Here is a 21,820-nt window from a genome sequence, read left to right as displayed (position 1 = left end):
CATATGCACAAGTACCCTACATCTCCAACGTTTAAAATCAGTTTTATTTCCAACTATACTTCGATCATTAATAAGCAGCCGTTTTTAAGTATTTTAAATGTTTCCGCCTAAAGATTAAGAATACAAAAAATGTTTCGTTATATACTAGACAAGAAATTGTGTTGCCTTAATTAATAACAGAGTATTAAATTTGGTAAGTTGTATATCTTAATCCAAAAGTGTTTTTTTTTTTTTTTTTTTTTTTTAAGATCAGGTGTTTAAGCTTTGCATTTCGCACAAGCAAGGACCTCAATGTGTTTTATGGTGTTGGATACCAGACAAGGAACTTAGCATTGGGAGGGGGTGGGAAGAGAAAGGAAAGATAGTGAGAGAAAGGTAGAGAAAGAACAATTTTAGGTTTTTGTTCAGAATTTATCGATTTTTTGGTGCTAGTGTACAAAAGAGATCCCAAATTTCTGACACTTGGAAAATATAGATCATGTGGTATTAACTAACTGGTGTTGCATCTAATGATATAGCATTGAATTAACATGAATATATAAGCAGTCTGAGACAGATTTGGGCAACATATAACAATGCAAATTTTTTTTTTTTATTGAAAAATATACTTAGAAGCAAAATTTCAATGTTCTATTTATTATGAGAAATGACAAGTGAAATGTTTTCATAATACATTGTTGGAAATGCCTGAAAATTCTTTGAAATGTTTTACTTTTAAGATCAATAAAATCACAAAGTTACAAAAGATAAAAGTAAACAATTAAAACAAAGTATTGTTTTGTTTATAAAAAAAAATCAGATCTTTAGTTCGTGGGGAGTGAGTTATTGAAAGACTGCACGGATCAGAGGAGGCTATATCATTTGATTTGACATTTGGTCAGCTAATATCATGTGACCTAAATTTTCTGAGGCCAGAAATTTGGGAACTCTTTTGTACACTAGCACCAGATTTTTTTAATGATTGTTGTATCATTTTTATTGTGTAACTGACAGAATTTCACGAAGAAAGTTCTTGTTTACTTAGCTCCCTACGAGGGCTGTTAAATGCATAGTAGGTTTGTAATGTGAGGAAATCCAGTTGCCCCAAAAGGCTGGGTTAAGACAAAAATAAAAATTGCCCAATTCTAAAAGGAATAGATCCTTCATTTCTTGCTAAAAGGCCAAGGAGAAAGCCACACTTAAATATTTAAATATATTTTGATTAATGCAGATCTTTTATTTATATTTATATTGGACCCAATATATAGTAAGGATTTGAAAAAAAAAAAAAGACTTGTATGCAATCACTGAGAATCAAAACCAAAACGTTTAGCTTACAATTTACTTTTTACTTTGACATTAATGCCCAAGGTATGAAGCCCTGTTTGCTGCAAGGTTAAAAATTAAAACATGAACCAGTAGCTATTACATTATGCATGCATATTCATAATGCTGTCCTTTGACCTTCACTTAGCAAATTCTATTTTAATTTTCACTTTTGCATCGATTTTCCCTCGCCTAAAACCCAAGTATAAAGTTTCATAAGTGTTTGAATACCCTATATATGACGTTTCATGTCTGTAGACCAAAACCTGACAGAAGTTTGGGAGACAAAATTTTAAAAATAAATATAATATATATATATATATATATATATATATATATTAGAAAGTTTGTGTTTTCTATAACCTTTTCATGCAAATATTACGCAAGTATAAATCATGTAGAATATCTGCATGAATATGATTACGTAATAGTTAACTAAAAATGATCATCCCATAAGAAAACTGAAAAAACTAATAGGGAATTAATTAAAGTAAATGTTTAAAAGAATGTGCAAATTAGCTAGGTCTTTTGCAGATGAATTCAATTCCATGATCCATATATAACAAAGTTGTATTTTCTTTTTAAATAAATAGGAACAAAGGGTTTTTAATATGAATATAAATACACAAAAAACCCAAATATATATTAATCAATCTCTCCTATAGCTAAACTGTGGATATTGGTTGCTTGTCACCCTGTCAACTGAATAACGTTAAACTCGAATCTTTAGTCCCTCCCTGTAAAATCTTTGCAATTACTCTACCAGCTACCACAACTACCGACAACTTCTCTCGCTCTTTATCTATTATGCCTAAAAGTAAACGGAAATTCCATGGGCAAAGTTTATTTCTTAGAACTGTCCATTTATGGAACGTAATATCATGTGGCTACTTCCCGACTAACTTTAACATGGTCATCTTCAAATCTAATCTGAATAAATTCTTATTGAACCATTCTTTTAAATAGTCTAGCCCTATACATTTTCCACCATTACTGATCATGTTGACTCCTCATCTATATAACACTTGAATGGCCTCCAGGCCTTGATAAGGGGTAACCCCCTAAGTAAAAAAAAAAAAAAAAAAAAAAAAAAAGGGACCAATTACAATGACACAAATAATTAAGAGAGAGAATGACATATTATGACGTCACACGTTTTTTTTTTTTTTTTTGAAAATAGCTGCAGTCATAAATTGGAATTTATAAATATGAAATCATTTTGGAATTGCTATATATATATATATATATATATATATATATATATATATATATATATAATATAGATGGACTAATTTTTTTAAAGTGCTCACTGCATATGTAGAACTATCTGTTCATGATCGTTTTATATAATTTCATATATATATATATATATATATATATATATATATATATATATATATATATATAAATTGAAGTCTCATTTTGAGTTCTTATATGCAAAGGAAATGAAAATAATTTTCATACACTTAGAAAGATGTGTATCAAAATTATTGATTTTATACTTTTTAGTAAAATAAGGAATAAAAGCATGTTTAACAGGTGCCCTTTTGTGTGCTTATTAACCAGAATAGTTATATAAAATATTGAATATATCTTAATTGATTTTTTTTTTTTTTTTTTTTTAAGATTAATTTAAATTATACAAGAAAATTAATAAAAAAAAATGTCTAATCAATGCATCACCATAATTGTGACCACTTCTGTGTTTCTCGCCTTTACATGACTTATACATTGTTTTTACTTAAGGTTAGATACAACTAGTTATAGAATGTAATTCATTATGGTTTTAAGTTTGAGAAATATTGAAATTAATCTTTAAGTTAAAAAAAAATATTAGTAATACAATGAAAATAGAAAATAATAGATTACAAAAGCCTTTTAAAAGACAACTCTTGTTTAATAAATTTAACATCTTTTATGGATAAGATTGCCTGAAAATAAAACTTATTTAAAAAAAAAAATAATCTTATAAAATATTTTATGAAAAGATCATATAAAACGACCCTATAAAAATAGGCCAATAAAAGACCTTTCTGGCTTAGATTAAAGTGTACAATCTGCTTTGACCTCGGTCAGATGAGAAATTATCGGGAGGCAATTTTAATTTTTGTTCCTATATACGAGTGTTCCTTTTTGTGGATTTAGACTTCTTCTTAAAAACTGTCTGACTTTGCCCTGATGGGGATGAGAGTAAATAGGGACATTATAAAATAGACACTTCACTCTATCTCCTTTATCGTGAGCTGTATCTGTGCAGATTCTTAATTCGCCCTCTCACCAACTTCTCTATGCCCCTCTCGCCACAACTCACAACTACTTTTATCGCCACTACTTTCACTTCTCCCCTCCTCCCACTTTCATGCTTCGTCTGCCTCTTGCTGCTTCCACATTGTACTCCTTGCTCTCACCCTCCTCCAGACTATTTTTATTATTACTCGAAAAATGCTATTCCCGCTCTGCAGATTCTTATTTACTACACTGTCAGGACGACGACCACAACGAATAATACTCGGCTTGTTTATTCCTATTACTCCTCCTGCTTCTTTATTACTATAGCCTCAAATGTAGTAAATTACTTCCCTTCCCCGTTCTATTTCAGCCAGGACCCACGCCACATTCTGTTAATCCTTTGCAAGTGTTGGCAATCTTTATCTTTTTACTCATTATTTTTCTCTCTAACAGTATTGGTTCGGCCGACAAGGATTTTCATACCTGGGCCAGCCGTGTTGCTACTGCTGCAATACCCTCTGATTACAGGTAAAAAACAAATGCCTATCTTTGGCTTTTCTCCCTCTATCACTCATTCTGTCTGTCTCTGTCTCTGTCTGTCACTCACTGTGTCTCTGTCTGTCACTCACTGTGTCTCTGTCTGTCACTCACTGTGTCTCTGTCTGTCACTCACTGTGTCTCTGTCTGTCACTCACTGTGTCTCTGTCTGTCACTCACTGTGTCCGTGTCTGTCTGTCACTCACTGTGTCCGTGTCTGTCTGTCACTCACTGTGTCCGTGTCTGTCTGTCACTCACTGTGTCCGTGTCTGTCTGTCACTCACTGTGTCCGTGTCTGTCTGTCACTCACTGTGTCCGTGTCTGTCTGTCACTCACTGTGTCCGTGTCTGTCTGTCACTCACTGTGTCCGTGTCTGTCTGTCACTCACTGTGTCCGTGTCTGTCTGTCACTCACTGTGTCCGTGTCTGTCTGTCACTCACTGTGTCCGTGTCTGTCTGTCACTCACTGTGTCCGTGTCTGTCTGTCACTCACTGTGTCCGTGTCTGTCTGTCACTCACTGTGTCCGTGTCTGTCTGTCACTCACTGTGTCCGTGTCTGTCTGTCACTCACTGTGTCCGTGTCTGTCTGTCACTCACTCTGTGTCTGTCACTCACTCTGTGTCTGTCACTCACTCTGTGTCTGTCACTCACTCTGTGTCTGTCACTCACTCTGTGTCTGTCACTCACTCTGTCTCACTCTCTCTGTCTCACTCTCTCTGTCTCACTCCCTCTCTCTGTCTGTCACTCTCCCTCTCTCTGTCTGTCACTCTCCCTCTCTCTGTCTGTCACTCTCCCTCTCTCTGTCTGTCACTCTCCCTCTCTCTGTCTGTCACTCTCCCTCTCTCTGTCTGTCACTCTCCCTCTCTCTGTCTGTCACTCTCCCTCTGTCACTTTCTCTCTCCCTCTGTCACTTTCTCTCTCTCTCCCTCTGTCACTTTCTCTCTCTCTCCCTCTGTCACTTTCTCTCTCTCTCCCTCTGTCACTTTCTCTCTCTCTCCCTCTGTCACTTTCTCTCTCTCTCCCTCTGTCACTTTCTCTCTCTCTCCCTCTGTCACTTTCTCTCTCTCTCCCTCTGTCACTTTCTCTCTCTCTCCCTCTGTCACTTTCTCTCTCTCTCCCTCTGTCACTTTCTCTCTCTCTCCCTCTGTCACTTTCTCTCTCTCTCTGTGTGTCTGTCACTCTCTCTCTCTCTGTGTGTCTGTCACTCTCTCTCTCTGTGTGTCTGTCACTCTCTCTCTCTCTGTGTCTGTCACTCTCTCTCTCTCTGTGTGTCTGTCACTCTCTCTCTCTCTGTGTCTGTCACTCTCTCTCTCTCTCTGGCACTCTCTCTCTGTGTCTGTCACCCTCTGGCACTCTCTCTCTGTGTCTGTCACCCTCTGGCACTCTCTCTCTCTGTGTCTGTCACCCTCTGGCACTCTCTCTCTGTGTCTGTCACCCTCTGGCACTCTCTCTCTGTGTCTGTCACCCTCTGGCACTCTCTCTCTCTGTCTGTCACCCTCTGGCACTCTCTCTCTCTGTCTGTCACCCTCTGGCACTCTCTGTCTGTTACTCTCTCGCTCTCTGCCTGTCACTGTCTGTCTCTCTCTCTCTGCCTGTCACTGTCTGTCTCTCTCTCTCTGCCTGTCACTGTCTGTCTCTCTCTCTCTTTGACTGTCACTCACTCTCTCTCTCTCTCTCTCTCTGTGACTGTCACTCTCTCTCTCTCTCTGTGACTCACTCACTATCTCACTATCTCTCTATATGTCTCTGTATATATATATATATATATATATATATATATATATATATATAATGTATTCTCTCTCTCACTTTCTGTATGTGTCTCTCTCACTGTCTCTCTCTAAAATCTCTTTCTGTTATACATTGTTTCTGCTTTCTATATATCTCACCCTGTTTCTCATAAAAGAAAAAAACAGGTAGTTTAGTATGTTCTACCACATCTATTGTTATATATTGTTTTGTGCTATGTTATTTTTATTATAAACAAACAGAACCTACTTGCGGATGGACATACTAACATTATAGGATGAATTGACCCACATTCTGATTTTATGAATGATGTTTGTTTTGCTTCTCAAAAAGTTGGACAATAAAAAAAAACAATTTCTCTCTTATAAATAATCTTCAAAATCTGATTGGGACTACAGAATAACTTTTCCTTCTATTTCCTTAAATTTTTTTTAACGACCTTCCTTTGCAGTGCGGTCGATTTTGTATAATTTAAACATTTTCTTCCATCCAAGTTTAAAGAGTTTAATGACAGAATCGGCAGCATATGGTGACTGACAGTTTCTTGCATTGTATTCATTAGATTTTGTCTGAAAAACACAAGGCAAGAAACTGACAGTTGATTTTGATCTTAGGATGTTGTCTATTCGATTATTAAATCGATCTACATAGACCGCCCACCCCCTCTCCCTCTCATAGTTATGGCAACGATAACCATTATATTATTCAATAAGAACAATATACATTGTTGTACATACCGCAAGTCTTATTCTTAACTGCTGTCTGATTTCCAGCTCAGTCTCCCACCTCCCAAAACGATTTACTCTAAATTCCAAACATTTTAACACCTGAATCCAAATGTTTTTTTTTTTTTTTTGTCAAAGTTTAATTTCTTAGAAAATCGATTTCTTTATTTTTATTTTATTTTACTAGAGAAATATATTTTCTCTTTATTGATTTAATGTAAACCTTAAAACTAACAAGTTTATTCTGTCTTTAATAGAAATTAAATATTGATGATAAAAAGAAGTCTGTTTCTCTGCATAATCCCAGATGAAAGACCAAGTGCACACATTGCGTCACTATGGTTTTCTTTGCAATGTTCAAGAAATATTGGTGCATGTGCACCAATACTTCTATTTATTCCTCCACTTTTTGTGTTTCTTAAAAAAAATAGACTATCCATGCGATTATTTTATGAATTTTGCATATTTTTAAATTTTAATCAATAATTTCATTTTTATTTTTCATTTAAGCGATTTAAAGTTTAAAATGAATTTTGATAAGTCATTTCTTTTTTTTTTTTTTCATAAAAAAATTCCTTAGTCTTTGAAAAATATTCATCAGTGTCCCAAAAGGACAAGTATTATAGTTTATGTTCCTTAATTGAAAAAAAATTACTTTTCAACCTTCACCTCTATTCTATTAATGAACCAATTTCTGTGAAAATCGATCAATAATGCTTCAATTCTTGATTTGTGTTTTTTTTTTTTTTTTGTATTTTAATTCAATGTTTCTTCCTCCCCTTCGATCTCTTCCTCCACCTCCTGATGCATGTCTGTGTTTGTTGTTATACTTGCCATTGAGCCATCATTTTAATGTTTTTATTTTTAATTCTGGAAAAAAAAATGTCATGAAACAGAATTTGTATATCGTTACATAATATTCCAATTTATTTATTTTTAGTATACAATCAGTTTATGTTAATATTATGAAAACATTATTTAAAATAAGTAATTTTTATTGGGGGGGGGCACTGCTTATCAAGGCCTGGAGGCCACTGTAGAAGTTAATAAGTGTTAGGTAGATGATGTGACAAGACTGGTCAGTAATGATGGAACTTGAGTAGGGTTTAATTATATAAGAGGAGAGCTCAACAAGAATTGTTTACATTGGACTTGAAAACAACCATGTTCTAGTAAGCTGGGAAGGTCATTGCCCACGAGATTTCAAAGACGGTTTGGAAATTTTTTCTTTACATAATGTGTATAATTTGGAATACTATTCTCATTTATATTCACAATATTTTTTACAATAAGACTTTAATATAGTAAAAATGCAGCTCTCCAAAAAAGGGCATTCTGGATTAAAATAAAAATTGTCTCTGTCTAGAAGGATTTCTCCACTGATGGAGGATGGAATAGATTAAGTGGAACATTTGAGCATTTGCTACACTTTTCGCTGTTTACCTAAGACTTTTAGGTGTCTTTTTAAACTCTGGTACAAAATTTTAAATTGGATACTTTGGAGTAGACTGTTTTCATTCTGTCAGCCATGATCGGTTACAAGTGTTAATTTGTTAATCAGGTATCATATGTTATTACATGACTTGAACCCTCAACTTCCATAAGACTCACTTAAAACTTATTGTTAAATCAATGCTTTTTGTAACCAATAAGATATAATCTGAGGAAGTCACCATGTTCAGAAAGATTCACATAAAGGTCAGAGGTTATATTGACTAAAATTTTGTGAATATAACCACCAAAATGAGAATAGTAGTCCCAAAGAAGAAAATTCTTTAATTGTTCTTTTAACAAATTTATTTCATTCTATGAAAAAAAAAAAAAAAAATGAAAATCATTTTTTTAATATCTAATGAACAAGTGTCCATTTTTAGTCGCATGCAAGCGACTCTATAAATCGATCCGTCGGTCAGTCTGTCCATAACACTTTTGTGCTTGGCCTTTTTGGTTAAGATCAAAGGTCTGTTCTTAATAGATACTGTTCTTAGCTTTTTAAGCTTTTCTTGGCCTTTTGGCGAAGATCAAAGTGTTTTTAAAAAATTGGGAGTTAAGTAGGATGTCCCCCAGTATGAAAGGGTGAATGTGGTATTATGGTGAAAGATACTAGCTGGGAGAAACTTTTGATTTTGTTTAGTTCTGGAGTGACAAGGATGACCAACGACACCCACAATCCCCCCTTTTGAGTTGGCCATGTGCCTAATTTTTTTGTTCATTGTTGATTTTCAATGTATTTTTAACATGAATAAAGGATTTAATATCTCAAGGTGTAGTATCTGTTCCGGCAGATACTGCAAGCAAAGACCATATGTGGGGACGACCCCACATATAAGACCTTGGTCAATGTAGGGTCAACCCTTCATATCAATTGTCACTATCCAGCTCTCCTACTCCCCGGGGAGTTGGTCCTCATTTCCCCTTCACTCCTCACATTAAAAATCGGCCTTGTGCCTAATTTGCTTGGTGGGGTAGCAAGTAAATACAGCTTTTCTTGGCCTTTTAGCCAAGATCAAAGTGTAGTATCTGTTCTTACTACATGCTGTACTTATGTTTGTAACTTTGTGATATAAAGTGGGGGGGATCACTTTTCTGTATTAATTTAATGTAAAATGATCACCCACTTTACAACCAGTCAGTCTCAAAGCCATTCAAGTCATTCTCCAGATCATTCAAGTTGTTTTTGAAGGATTTCAGTTATTTTTATAAAGCATTCAAGTCATTCTTAAGGTCATTCAATTCATCCTTAAGTTCATTAAATTCATTCTAAGTCATTTACTTTTTATTTATTTAAGTCATTTCAGCCTATTTTTCGATCATTTTAGTTTCTTTAAGAATTTCATGTCAATCCTACATTCATGCATTCATTCATTACACGAGAGCATACGATTAATGGCTATCGACCTTGTTATAATGTGGTTGGGATAGGATGGTGAGGGAATAAATTTTATTTGTAACTTATTCCCTCTCTGAGTATAAATTTTATGCAAGCTTTTTTTGTTTTCATAATATTGTAGTCTTTGTACCCTCTAGACAACCTACATAAACAGCAAAGACAACCTTTTACTTTGCTTTTTTATTTATTTTCATTAGTTGAGTTCATTAGTTCATTAGCTGTACAACGCTCATTCTTAGGCAACAACGGCAATCCCTGCTAGCCTCATATTTTTGTTCTTTGTAAATACTGGATCTGGCATAAACAGTGCAAATTTTATCCTCTAACATCAGATATCAAATTACCCCAGCTTTACTTTCAAGGAAGAAAAAAAAAATAAACTGACCTAAAATTCTTAACATCTGGTGTACATCCAGCTGCTTTTTTTATTTTTATTTTTTAAGATACAATGATTTTTCTAAATAAGGCCAAACGTGTGTGTAATTATCAGATTTTATTTCTCATATGTTGTTTACATAACAGGTTGTTTTATGAGGGAGGCGAGCAAAAAAATTCCCAGCATGTGTGTAATAATATTTCATTGTATAAGCTGTAGGCATTTATATTATTTAAAGTATTTGGACTGCTGTTCTCATCTTGAGTGTTATTTTCACTGTTTCAGTTGATCTAACTTCCAACCCTCTTATGGTGTATCTTGTCAAACTCTGGATAAAGTACTTGGTAAAATTCAGTTGTAAGTTATACTCTTCTGGAGGTTGAAGGTTCAATCCTCAGTGTAGGTGATACTCAAAATACAGTCGCAAATTTGGACTTCTACCCAGTCATAGTTGACAGAACAAGAGCATGCTACCCCATGTGGATTAAATAATGGGTTCTATTTGAAATTCCGTACAGATTCCTGACTTCAACAGGATAACACCTCAAGAAGGTCTGAGGTTACATTAATTGAAATGTTGAGAAAATAACACTCAAGATGCGAATAGTAATCTGAATCATCTAAATAATATAAATTATCAATCCTCATCTGAAAAATTCAGAAACAAGATGGGCATTCATTAAACTGTTGGTTAATCTTTCTGAAAATCTAACAAACTTAGGGAACAGAATTCAAATAAGGATGAAGAAATTATTTGGATTGAGAGTTTAACAAGATAAATATGCCTCTTCATTTGTTGTGTAAATATAGCGACTGCCAATGATAATGCTGAAATATAGAAAATATAAAATAATATTCCCTGTATGTTCTTACCTTACATAACCTGTACATTTTCTATAATTTTTATTTATGTGAAAAATCCAGTAGGATAAAGTTGGATCTTTTTGTCTGAGTATGGCATTGAAGTTGTTGAATCTGCAGTTTATGATTTTAAAAAAAGTCTTAGGGTTTTATTCTGGGTCCCCCCCAAATTGCTGATTCTTCACTTTTGTTTTCTTGAATGAATTTGTATGCGTAAAAATTCCACCCGTTGTGTAGGTCATTCCGATTAGTCTGCATAATTGCATGTTCATGTTTAGCTCATTAGCAGCACTGCAAATATGCGTCTGTTTTTTATTAACTTTCTACTTTGTCTAAAAATTTTGAGGCGTAAAAAAAAATTGTTTCAGAATTTTTAGTTAAAGATTGATAATTTGTATTAATTGGACTACTATTATCATTTTGGTTATTTCAAACTTGTAAATCTTTTTTTTTCACCCCTAAACAATGGATATCGCCACTTGGATGTAAGGGTTTATTATTTGGGATCTTGTCTAATGGGAGATTGTGTGGAGTTGAGCAGCAAGATGTTTGTTCACATTACATTTTAAACTTCAGATTAATAGTCAGGGAAACAGGAAAGGAATTACAAAGCCTAGTAGTTCAAAAGAAGAAACTATTAAAGCAGAAGGCTTTCTGGCATCTAGAACCTCAACAGTGAAAGAGTGGAATTTTGCTGCTTGTTGGGTTAGTTGGGAGTGTACGTCATGGGGGTACTAGTTTATTATCAGAGCACATTCCATTAAAGCACAGTAAAACAGGCACAGGGATACATTATTGCAGCAATGGGACAGAGGTTGGAGCTTGGCCGATAGTGTGGAACCTATTAGATTTAAGACTCTTTTTGCTGAACTGGAGGGGGGGTGCTGTATGGAATTACAAAATGAACCTTTTATTTAATCAATAGGGTAGATTGGTTTATCAGCCATTACCGGGTAGATGTTATTTTTACTTTATTGATCATTGCTTTTAATTTAATTTTCGATTTTCAGAAGACCGTTGCTGAAAAATAATTGTTAATTAATCCCTTTAACTATTGCGCTATAAATTTTTTTATTATTAGAATTTTGTATCGTTTTCCAAGTTTGAAAAGATGTATATGAAAAAGAATGACGGTTACCTTTGCATAAACGTGACAAAAATAACAGATGAAAATAGTTTGTATTCGGATTACTGCTCTCTTCTTGAATATGATTCTCAATGTTTTGGCTAATGTAACTCGCCCATCTTTTTTAGGCACATCTTGTTGAATTCTGGTAATCTGTCCAGAGTTTGACAAGAAGGTTGTGTTAGGGTTACATCAGCCAAAATGTGAGAATGATATCAAAGATGAGAACAGTAGTCTAATGAAAATTGTCAATCCTTATCTCAAGAATTCCATAGAATGAGAATAGTGAATCTTTTTTTTTTTTTTTAAATTATTTGCACTACTGTTCTCATCTTGAGTGTTATTTTCACATTTCAATTGATGTGACCTTTGACCTTCTTCAGGTGTATTTTGTCAAACTCAGAATCTGCACAGAATTTTAAATGGAAACCTTTATTTAATCCATGAGGATAGCATGCTCTTGTTCCATCAGTCATGACTAAGAAGTCCTAAGCAATTTGCAATTGTATTTTAGTTTTGCCCGCTCTGAGGATTGAACCTTCAACCTCCAGAATAGTATAATTTACAACTGAATTTTATTCACTATGCCAATCCTCATCTCAAACATTCAGAAGAAACAATGTTTTTAGTCATCTATTTTTATCAAATATGATTTTATTGAACATTTTTTTTGTAGAAACTGGTTTTACCAGGATTTTTTTTATTTATGTATTTTTATTTTTTTATTGAAAAATATTTTATTTCTGCCTTACTCTTATCTAATACTACATGACCTATCAAGATACGCTTGAAAGACTTAATATTGTTGGTATTATTAGAAGTACTCTTATTCTTATAAAGTTTTGGTGTCAGTTCACATAAAAAGGATGGTAGTGGGTCTGCTTCTTCCTGTCTAGCCTGTGCCCCGCCTCAATCTCTTGTATGTTTGAATCAGATATCACCTGTTTTCCTTTCATGTAATTCTCCTAATCTTATTCGATGACAATATGTGCAGTTTTCAAGTTTCTCATTTTCCTTGTGTACTCACAACGGAGAACAAAAGCTAATGTCTACAGTTGGCATATAAGTGGGGAGGGAGGGGATGCAAGAAAAATCTCTTTGTTTGGGGATAATATATATATATATATATATATATATAATGAGAATAATGGAAAAAGTATTCCGACTAAAATAAAAAGGAACAAACAGTTAAGTTTTCATCAACGTTTCGTCTTTATTTCCAGAGGAAGTCTCGAAATAAAGATGAAACGTTGATGAACACATAGCTCTGTTTCTTTTTATTTCTCTCGTTCTATCGAGCAATTTTTATTTAGGTGGAATAGTACTTATAAAATATTACTGCCAATAATATTTTGTAAAACTTATAATCATAGGTTTCCATACCAGTTGATTGTTAAATAATTTTTTTCTGAAGTGTGTGTGTGTGTGTGTATCTCTCTCTCTCTCTCTCTCTCTCTATATATATATATATATATATATATATATATATATATATATATATATAAAATTAACAAAAATAATAGCCAAATAATGTTATGTATATACATAAGGAAGATACGATGAAATAGAAAGTTAGGTATGTTTACATATTTGTATATACAGGATTCACTCCTATGTAACTGATAGTTTTGAATTTTACAACAGTTTCTAGATATAAAGGATCCAAGTGTAGTCTATATTTAGTTTTTTATGCAAAGAAGTTAAAGTGTGTGGAAGACATTTTGTGAAAATCCAGATATCTTTGCTTTTTGTGAAATTTTAACAAGTAGATATCAATTAATAAATATTCCTTAAATTTCAGTTTCTTTAGAGCATTTTAATGATTTATGGAGCATCATAATATAGGTACAATTTCTCATTTTTTTAAATTTTGAGTATGTTAGAATTTCATGGAATTTTATTCATAGTCATTAGATATCAAGCAAGATTACCTGAATTTCATTTTCTTTTAATGTTTTTTTTTTTTTTTTTTTTCAAACATAGCTCAGTCCCAGAACCCAATTTTTTTGTGTGTATCTTGTGTTAATAAAGTATAGTTGGAGAGAAAATGATAGACTATTCATCTGGTTTTAGTATCTATATTCATCTGGTTTTAATATCTATATTCATCTGTCTAATGTTGTTCCTAGCCACAGCAAACTTTGGTGTCTTCTATGATTATGTAATTACTAGGGATGTGACAACAGCATATTCTTTTCATTGTTTTGACTCTTGAATATATATTCAACACGGTTAGACAGAGTTAATCAACCAAGAACTCTATATAAAAGCATATAAGATATCAACAGATACACTCGAGAGTCAAAATAATGAAAAGAATATGCTGTTGTCCTGGGCCTAGTAATTACCTACCTGGTTCTTAGTATCCTCTACCTTTCCTCCTCATCCATTTCTAGACAATCGTTAAATTTGGAAGACCCTAGGCGAATGATAAGCATAGCAAGGAACTTTGTATATGAAGAAACATTATTTTCGTCAAACTCTAGATCAAACATATATCCAATTTTTCTGTATGGTCTCTTTTAAGTATTACTCATTTGCAGCAATCTCCTTTACTCGCATGCATTACAACTATGCAACACAAACATGCAACTGCCTACTGCATGCTTACAGTTCTGAACTCCTTTAAATAGAATGTTAATTTATTATTAAATTTGCTCTTTTTGCTTTTTTTTTATGAGGCTGATCTGACCTGCCTATGTATGTAGATCTCAACAGGACCACATAAGAAAGCTCACTTCAGATAATGGCTAGTCAGCATCCACTTGAAAAAGCCAATCTATCAACATAAAAAAAAAAACTGTCTATAGGGGAAGGGTCTCCATATTTGAACACTTAAATTTAAGACTCTGGATGAATCATAATCATAACAATTTTCCTGTGTGGACTCTCTTCGCTTTGTTAAATATTGCTCATTTGCATGAATTACAACTATGCAACCTGCTAAACATGCAACCGTGTACTGCATCTTTACCTAATGAAATGGACAACTAATCTTGTTTCTTAATAGCTGAAATAGCTTAAAATGAACATTCATGCAGTATCTTATATTATAGAATTAAAATTTTACATATGTTCTAAATGTGTGCTTCAGCCGTCAAGCAAAGTTATCAATTCCTCTCACACTCATTATTTCATAGATCAGTGGTTGTCCAGAATTTCCCCTATATTAAAAAACAAAAATACAGAAAAATCTTTATAATGTACATATCTGTGACAGAATGAAAAGATCATATTCCAAAAATCACATAAATTGATCAAGTATTTTTATTTATTTTTATTTTAAGAAAAATTTTAAATGATTTTAAGCGATTAATGGCAAATTGTAAAGATTACAAGACCGATCTTGCAAATTTGAATTATTGTGAAATTATCTGCTCGTTTCGTCAAGATGCAATGTGAACTGTTCCCCTGTTTATTTATTTATTTATTTTTTTTCATAAAAGTTGATTGCTAAAAAATAAAATTACTCTAGCAATTTGTGATTTTTGGAATATAACATTTTCATTCTATCACAGGTACATCATACTTTTTTTTTTTTTTTTTTTTGCCTTTTAATATAGGAAGAATTTTTGGACAAGCACCTATAGATCAGCTGAATGCTGGCTATCCTATTCAATAGTTTGTGGATTGTTAGACTTAGTCTTTAAAAAAATCCTTAAAATAGAAATGTGATCATTGAAGTTAAGCAACATTGAGTTGGGTCAATAACAGATGGATGACTATTTGGGAATTTCAGGCGCTGTATGTAGAAGGATGTTGACACCTCCCTGCAAGAATTGCAAAAACCTAACATTTTCCTTCACAGGGATGTACATGCAACTGGGGACTGCTTGTGAAGTTGATGTTCCCTTTGGGGGAATCCAGTTCAATTCACCTAGGGTGATTTCCATTAGCGTGGCACACGCCCCTGATGGGGATATACATTTGACTGGAGACTGCTTGTGAATTTCAAACTCCTATGAAACTTCCTCCTTTCAGCCAGGGTGGGTGTCACTTTGAGGGTGGGGTAAATGTGATGGTTGCTCATCAGTAAACCTCAATTCAGCCACTTCATAGTGACGTAAGCTGTGTCGAAAGTTGCTACATTTTGTTGAAACTGCTGCTAGCTTCATCTCTTTCCACAATGGGCACTTGGTGCTCTCTAGAAATTAAGCACTAAATTGTAACGCTCTTTATTAATTGTCACTGTCTTCTCGGCATTGTCAAGGTTCACAAAAATACCTGGGAGGCCAGTTGAAAACGGTTAACTTACCATCAACCTACCTCTGACCAACAGGTCTGTTTGCTGCTGATTCTTGGACTGGGTTCCCATCACTCTTGGCTACTACAGACCATTGTGTGTGATCTGCATTCATACAGAATGCTGTGTTCTATGGGAGGAGCCAGCTGAACCTATCCTGGATGAATGTTGCCTCAAGTGAAGTTCTCGGTATCATTCTAAAACCAAAATAGTCCAATTGTGCCATGTTTTAAGATGGCGAACCATGTGGTGCACTTGTGAGTGCAGTGGCCTCTAAAGGACTTCATCTGGCCTGATGGAGAAAAGTGGGCCACACCCATTTGGGAATTTGATAACTCTACCCTCTATTCATCATAATGTCATCTTGGATTAGTTTAAAATTGTATTCTATTTTCTATCAACCCTGAAAAGTACAGAATAACATCATTAATAGTAGCAGAATTAATGGGTCATTTTTATACTGAGATACTCAGTACTTAAGTTGAAACTGTGTTAATGTGCACTCAATGTTTCGCTAAGTGCTTCAGATACTTAATAATACTGTAACCATATTTGGTTTCAATGAACAACTTGCAGGATATGCTCTCTTGTCTACATGTACATATGTTATGTGTGTCGTTGCTTTTTTGTGGACACTCGTGTTTGTGTGGGTGATACAATTAATAAATGAAATAATTTATTTACAAGGCAGAGAACTAGGAAAGTGCAATGAGCAAAAATGTGATTTGTAAAGTATTCAAACCTGTTTTAAATCATGCTGATACTGATGCAAACACAAGCGTCTATAAAAAACAAAAACAAAACATATTCCATGGTTTACTTAATTACAGTTGGCCATATTAAGGAGATCTTGTTTAAGTTATTTGTACAAATTTTACTTGTTGGGCGAATGGTAAAACTGTTGCCGGCTTTCATAGGCACAGGTTCAAATCCTATACAGGTGTCATTTTTTTTTTTTTTTTTTAAATACTTTTATTTTTTTGACACCAGATACATTAACCCATTTTGTTCACTAATGTGAATGTCAACACATACCAAAAAGAGCAGCATTATGCAAATATTTAAATACACATTAATTGCATGTTTACAATGCATGTGAATGTCTGACTTGCTGCAAATAAGAAATATTTAACTAAAAAAAAGAAATCAACTAAGATATGGGAAATACCTCTGATTTTGGATTCAGCCACCCAGAATTTAATGTTTCTTTAAAAAAAAACAAAAAAACTTGGTGTCTCTTTAAATGGAGGTCGGGTAGGTGGGTCATACTAAGAGTAAACTACTTGAGAAAAATAATGACTAGCATGATACAAAACACCCTAAACAAGTTATTTATGGTCATAGATTTTCAAGTGGAATGTTTTTTTATATATTCCAGCAAAGAGGTGGAAGAAGGTGGACATTATTTGGGGGAGGGGTGTTCTGACAGTTAATTGGATTTCTGTTCCTCCCCAAGCAAGATGGACCATTGAGTTCTTAATTTTATTCCTTGGGCTTGTATTTTCAGTTCAGGAATAGTTTTGGGAATTGTTTTGAAATTTATCTTTAGCTCTACAATATCTTTGTAAAGGTTCGGTGAGTATGAAGCCCATTTATAATCGCACCTCCTCCTGATAAGACAGTCACTAAATTTGTCATAATAATATTCGATTTTAACATCCAGATATAACTTTGGTAATTGTGTCCTTAGTAAAATGTGTGATCCTGAATAGGCCTTACACTCACCGGACAATGACACCCTAAATTTTTATTTGTTGGGTAAAATATCTCTGCATATCACTGAATAATGATAAAACAAAGATGTTGAATATTTATCACTGAAATGTGTACCAGATGTGGCTGGACTGCAGAAAGGAGTGTGAATTTTATTTAGGTCACCCTACATTAGTGAGAGAGACCTCGAATGGTAAATAATAAAGTGTTTATCATCAAAATCTAGGGACTTAACTTCTGAAGGATTGCAAGTATTTTTTTAACAAAATCTCTTCCTATTTCTACATAAACACTGTCTATCCTTCCATTTCCCCTTTAGTAATGGTTACTCAGCATCTGGTTTTAGAAAAACTAAACAACCGCTTTCTCAAAACGATGACCTATTTTTTTTTTTTTTTTAAACAACTATAAGGTGTTAAAGAAATTAGGAACAAATTGTAAAAAAAAAAAAAAAAATTTAACAGTTTTAATAACCCCATCAGACAGTAATTTATGTTTTAAAGAATTAAACTAACGGATTTTAAGATTAATGATTTCGTTATTCTTTTTGTAATACTTCAAGTATTCTGTCCGATTCCCTCTAATAATGTGTACATTTATTTTTGTTGATTAAAAACATTCTTTCATATTTACTGCTAGCAGCTTGAGAGATTGCATTAACAATTTAAAAATCTATTTTTAAAAATTGAAATGACCTTTTGGAATAAACAAAGCTATTTCCAATGGCTAGTCTACTTATGTGCATTCTTTTTGAGGACAGTTATCCTCATCTTCAGAGTTGTTGTTTCACCGTGTTTCAGCCAACTCATTCTCTGGCCTTCTTCAGATAATTAATCGTGATGAGATAGGAATGCTGAGTCTCGTAACTTATCTCTAGTAATTACTGCCTTCAATAGTTGTCTCACCATGTTTTGACCAACTAATCCTCTGCTCTGCTTGGTTGGGTAAGATTGAAACCGCTATCTTCAGACAAGTCTCACCGGGAACCGTAGAAACTCAATGCCTTTATCCACTGTGCCACTGACCCCAAAGGGTTCATCTCACAGGATTCTAAAAAAAAATAAAAAAAAATTGAATTTTTGTTTGGATTTTTTAATTTTACTTTTCATCCAGTAGTTGTCATGAAAATTCTTACTTTTGCTTCAGTTTTGCTTGACTATTTCTTTTCTACATTCATAAATACTTTTCAAAATCATTAGAAAATACTTTATCTGCTTTCAGTTAAATGGTATACAAAAACTGATGTAATCTGTTTCACTGAATGGCATTGCTTGAATCTAAATCAGTAATTTATGTAATCTGAATTCTATGGGAAGACTACTGACCACACAGGAGGGGATTGCTAGCCATGAAACCGGCTTAACAGGTACAAATAGAATAGAAAACAATTTACTAGCATAAACGAGCTCTGTCTGCTGTGTTGAAGTCAAAGTTCAGCTTTTATTTTCACTAATATACTTGGGAAAGGTGTGACTCTAGCTTTTTCCTGTAGGTAAAATAGGCGAGATGAGAGCAGCAAAAAATTTTACAAGGTGTGTCGTGGTATTTATTTTTTTTATATTATGAGAAAAATAAAAAATCAGTAAAAGACTTAACAGAAGAGCTGGCCACCATATCTGCTTTTACAACTTTAAAAATTAAAGAAAGGCGTATAATTGTGTACTCTAGCCAGTAGTTCAGATGGACTTGGCAGTTATTGTACATATTTTAGTGTTGGGGCGATTAATCAAAATCGGAATTTTGTGGGTATTAAAAAAAAGAAAAAAAAAATGAGCTTATTTTTCAAATCTAAACACTTTTTTTTTTTTTTTCTGTTATCTTAATTTTCATTGCTGGTATTACTAATAAATATTTCTTGATATTAAGCCACCAGCAGAACTAAAACCTCTAGACCATCCATTACAAGTGTATGGTTACGTTTGCAAAATTATGTATTACATGCTCTTTTTTTAAATAATTCTATAACTAAATATTTAGAGATTTTAAAATAATTGGAATCGTCCCATCACTAATATATTTTTATAAATAAACTGTCCTCCATAACTATTCAGTGTAGCTAAATATCAACCTTCATATTTGAAATTTGAGTGCCAATTCACTGCAAGACATAACCACTGATGTCTTTTCATCTGAGAGTGGAAAAAATATCACTTAAATGAATGTTTTCATTTGTTTACAAATTTTATGATACTAGTAACCAAAAGAACTCTATTCTTTTTATGAAAGAGTATTACATTATGCTAAGTGGAAAACATTTCCACCAACAGTGTTGCACTCATACAAATGTAGAAGAAAGATAGATATATTTTGAGTGTATATGTTTGACAAATATATTAATGGGAGGGAAGAAGAAAACCTGTTTTAATTGTGGTCAGTTTGCCGAAGGTCAGCTTTGCTAATAACCTTTTGATATTTTATTTAGCTTCTATATATTTTTAATTTTACTTTTTATTTAATTTTACTTTTTATTTAATTTTATTTTTAATTTATTTATTAGCTTTTCATTTAAGTCATTGTTGACCCCATAGTGAGGCAATTAACATCATGAAAACATCAATTAATACATGTAAGGTTTCTCTGATGTTTATATTTTTTACACACACACACACACCCTCTCTGTTAATTTATATTAGCGATATATAAGCAGTTTTTGTATTAATTTTCGCTTCCTAAGTGATGAAGAAGATAGAAGTTAATTCCCCTTTATTTTATTTTATTTTTTTTTTTTTGTGGGATGTATTTGAAAAAATATTTAAATAAAATAAATAAAAACGCATTGTCAAAAAAAAAAAAACAATAAAAATAAAGGAGAGGTAACTTCACCGCTTAGGAAGTGAAAATTAGAAATAAAGATATAAGCAACTAAAAAACTTATATCATAAAAAAAAATAACAAATCTTGTATTTAAAGTGATAAAATTTTTGCATAAAATTTGACAAGGCATCGTGGCTCATTGGTAAAATGTTAGACTGCTGAAAGTGTAGTTGTGGGTTCAATCCTTATTGACGGTTGATCTATGCTGATAATGGGTTCTACCCAGAAACACGTCTGCATGGATAAAATTTTATGCACATAAAAAAATATTTAATAAATTAAAATATAAGTGTATATATATATATATATATATATATATATATTTGCTAGATATAACAGGTTACTGTTGCTCAAAGCGATGTCCCAGAAGGCATGAATCATGAGATAAACAGTTATTCTTTTTCTTAATTAATTTAGCTACAAATGAGAACCGATAAAAACATGTTGCTGAACAACACAATGCAAAAAAGGTTAGAAATCTAATGCTTAGTTACAGGAATGATAAATATACAAATGTGATAAGATATTGGAAATGTGTTGGTAACTAATTAGTAATATCTAGCAAAGAACTGTTATCTGCACATGCAATCAAAGGTTGTATAAGGTGTATATCTTTAACGCAAGCACAAATTTCGAATCCTCAGCGAAGGTGAAACGATGTTCATTTAATCCAAAAGTTCAAAATTGTTGCTGTCAAGTGTAATTTGGTGCAATTACCATCCATATGTTTAAGATACACTTAAAGAAAGTCAGGTTAGATCGAGTGAAACATGAAACTCTCAAAATGAGAACAGTAGTTTGAAGAAACTAAATAGTATGGGTTCGGTTTGTATTGTGTAGAAATACTGAAACATAAAATGCACTGCGTTTTAACATTAGATAGCCTTTTTCTCTTTCTAAAGAAGTTCAATAATACATTCAGTTAACATTTGCCAATTTCAGAAAACTGAGGTGAAACTTTAAATCAAAAACGTAAATACTGAAATTTTTTTATGTTGGATACCTATTTCTAAAAAGTACCATTTAAGGCTTATGAATGACTTTTTACATACGAAAGTTAAACAGAAGTTAACCCTGTCTTTCTCCCTCGGCACCAAAGCCAATAGGCTAGACCATTTATAAAATGAACTCTTCACTGTTGACTGCAGTATGTTCCTGGTCCCGTGCAGTTCTAAGAGGTCTACCTACTTAGGTTTTACTTTCTCTCTTTAAGAAAGGGTTAGTTAATTGCTAATTGCGTGAGGTGCCGATAG

At 33.1% G+C, this 21,820-nt stretch overlaps 2 protein-coding genes and 1 pseudogene across 24 annotated transcripts in view; all 3 read left to right on the top strand.

The window, feature by feature from the left end:
• LOC145261098 (uncharacterized) overlaps nt 1-21,820 on the top strand; it is a 446,786-nt gene that overhangs the window by 91,649 nt on the left and 333,317 nt on the right. For all 23 annotated transcript variants that reach the window (XR_013864412.1, XR_013864410.1, XR_013864411.1 and 20 more), the window contains exon 2: nt 3,988-4,062. Coding sequence is in view for 19 of the 23 variants with exons in the window: in XM_080119315.1 (XP_079975441.1) it covers nt 3,988-4,062 (75 nt within the window). In the remaining 4 variants the exon portion in view is untranslated. The remainder of the gene's footprint in view (nt 1-3,987; nt 4,063-21,820) is intronic.
• LOC145260991 (uncharacterized) lies at nt 4,069-5,727 on the top strand (the record flags this gene model as incomplete). The annotated part of the gene is made up of 1 exon (XM_080119118.1): nt 4,069-5,727. A coding segment is annotated over one exon (1,659 nt), but the record flags the coding sequence as incomplete, so codon positions are not given.
• Nucleotides 9,025-9,259, top strand: LOC145261375 (U2 spliceosomal RNA; annotated as a pseudogene).

This window comes from Euprymna scolopes, chromosome 37, assembly GCF_053919585.1.
Source record: "Euprymna scolopes isolate OS-2025 chromosome 37, ASM5391958v1, whole genome shotgun sequence".
Taxonomy (NCBI): domain Eukaryota; kingdom Metazoa; phylum Mollusca; class Cephalopoda; order Sepiida; family Sepiolidae; genus Euprymna; species Euprymna scolopes.
This window is presented reverse-complemented; position numbering and strand designations above follow the sequence as displayed.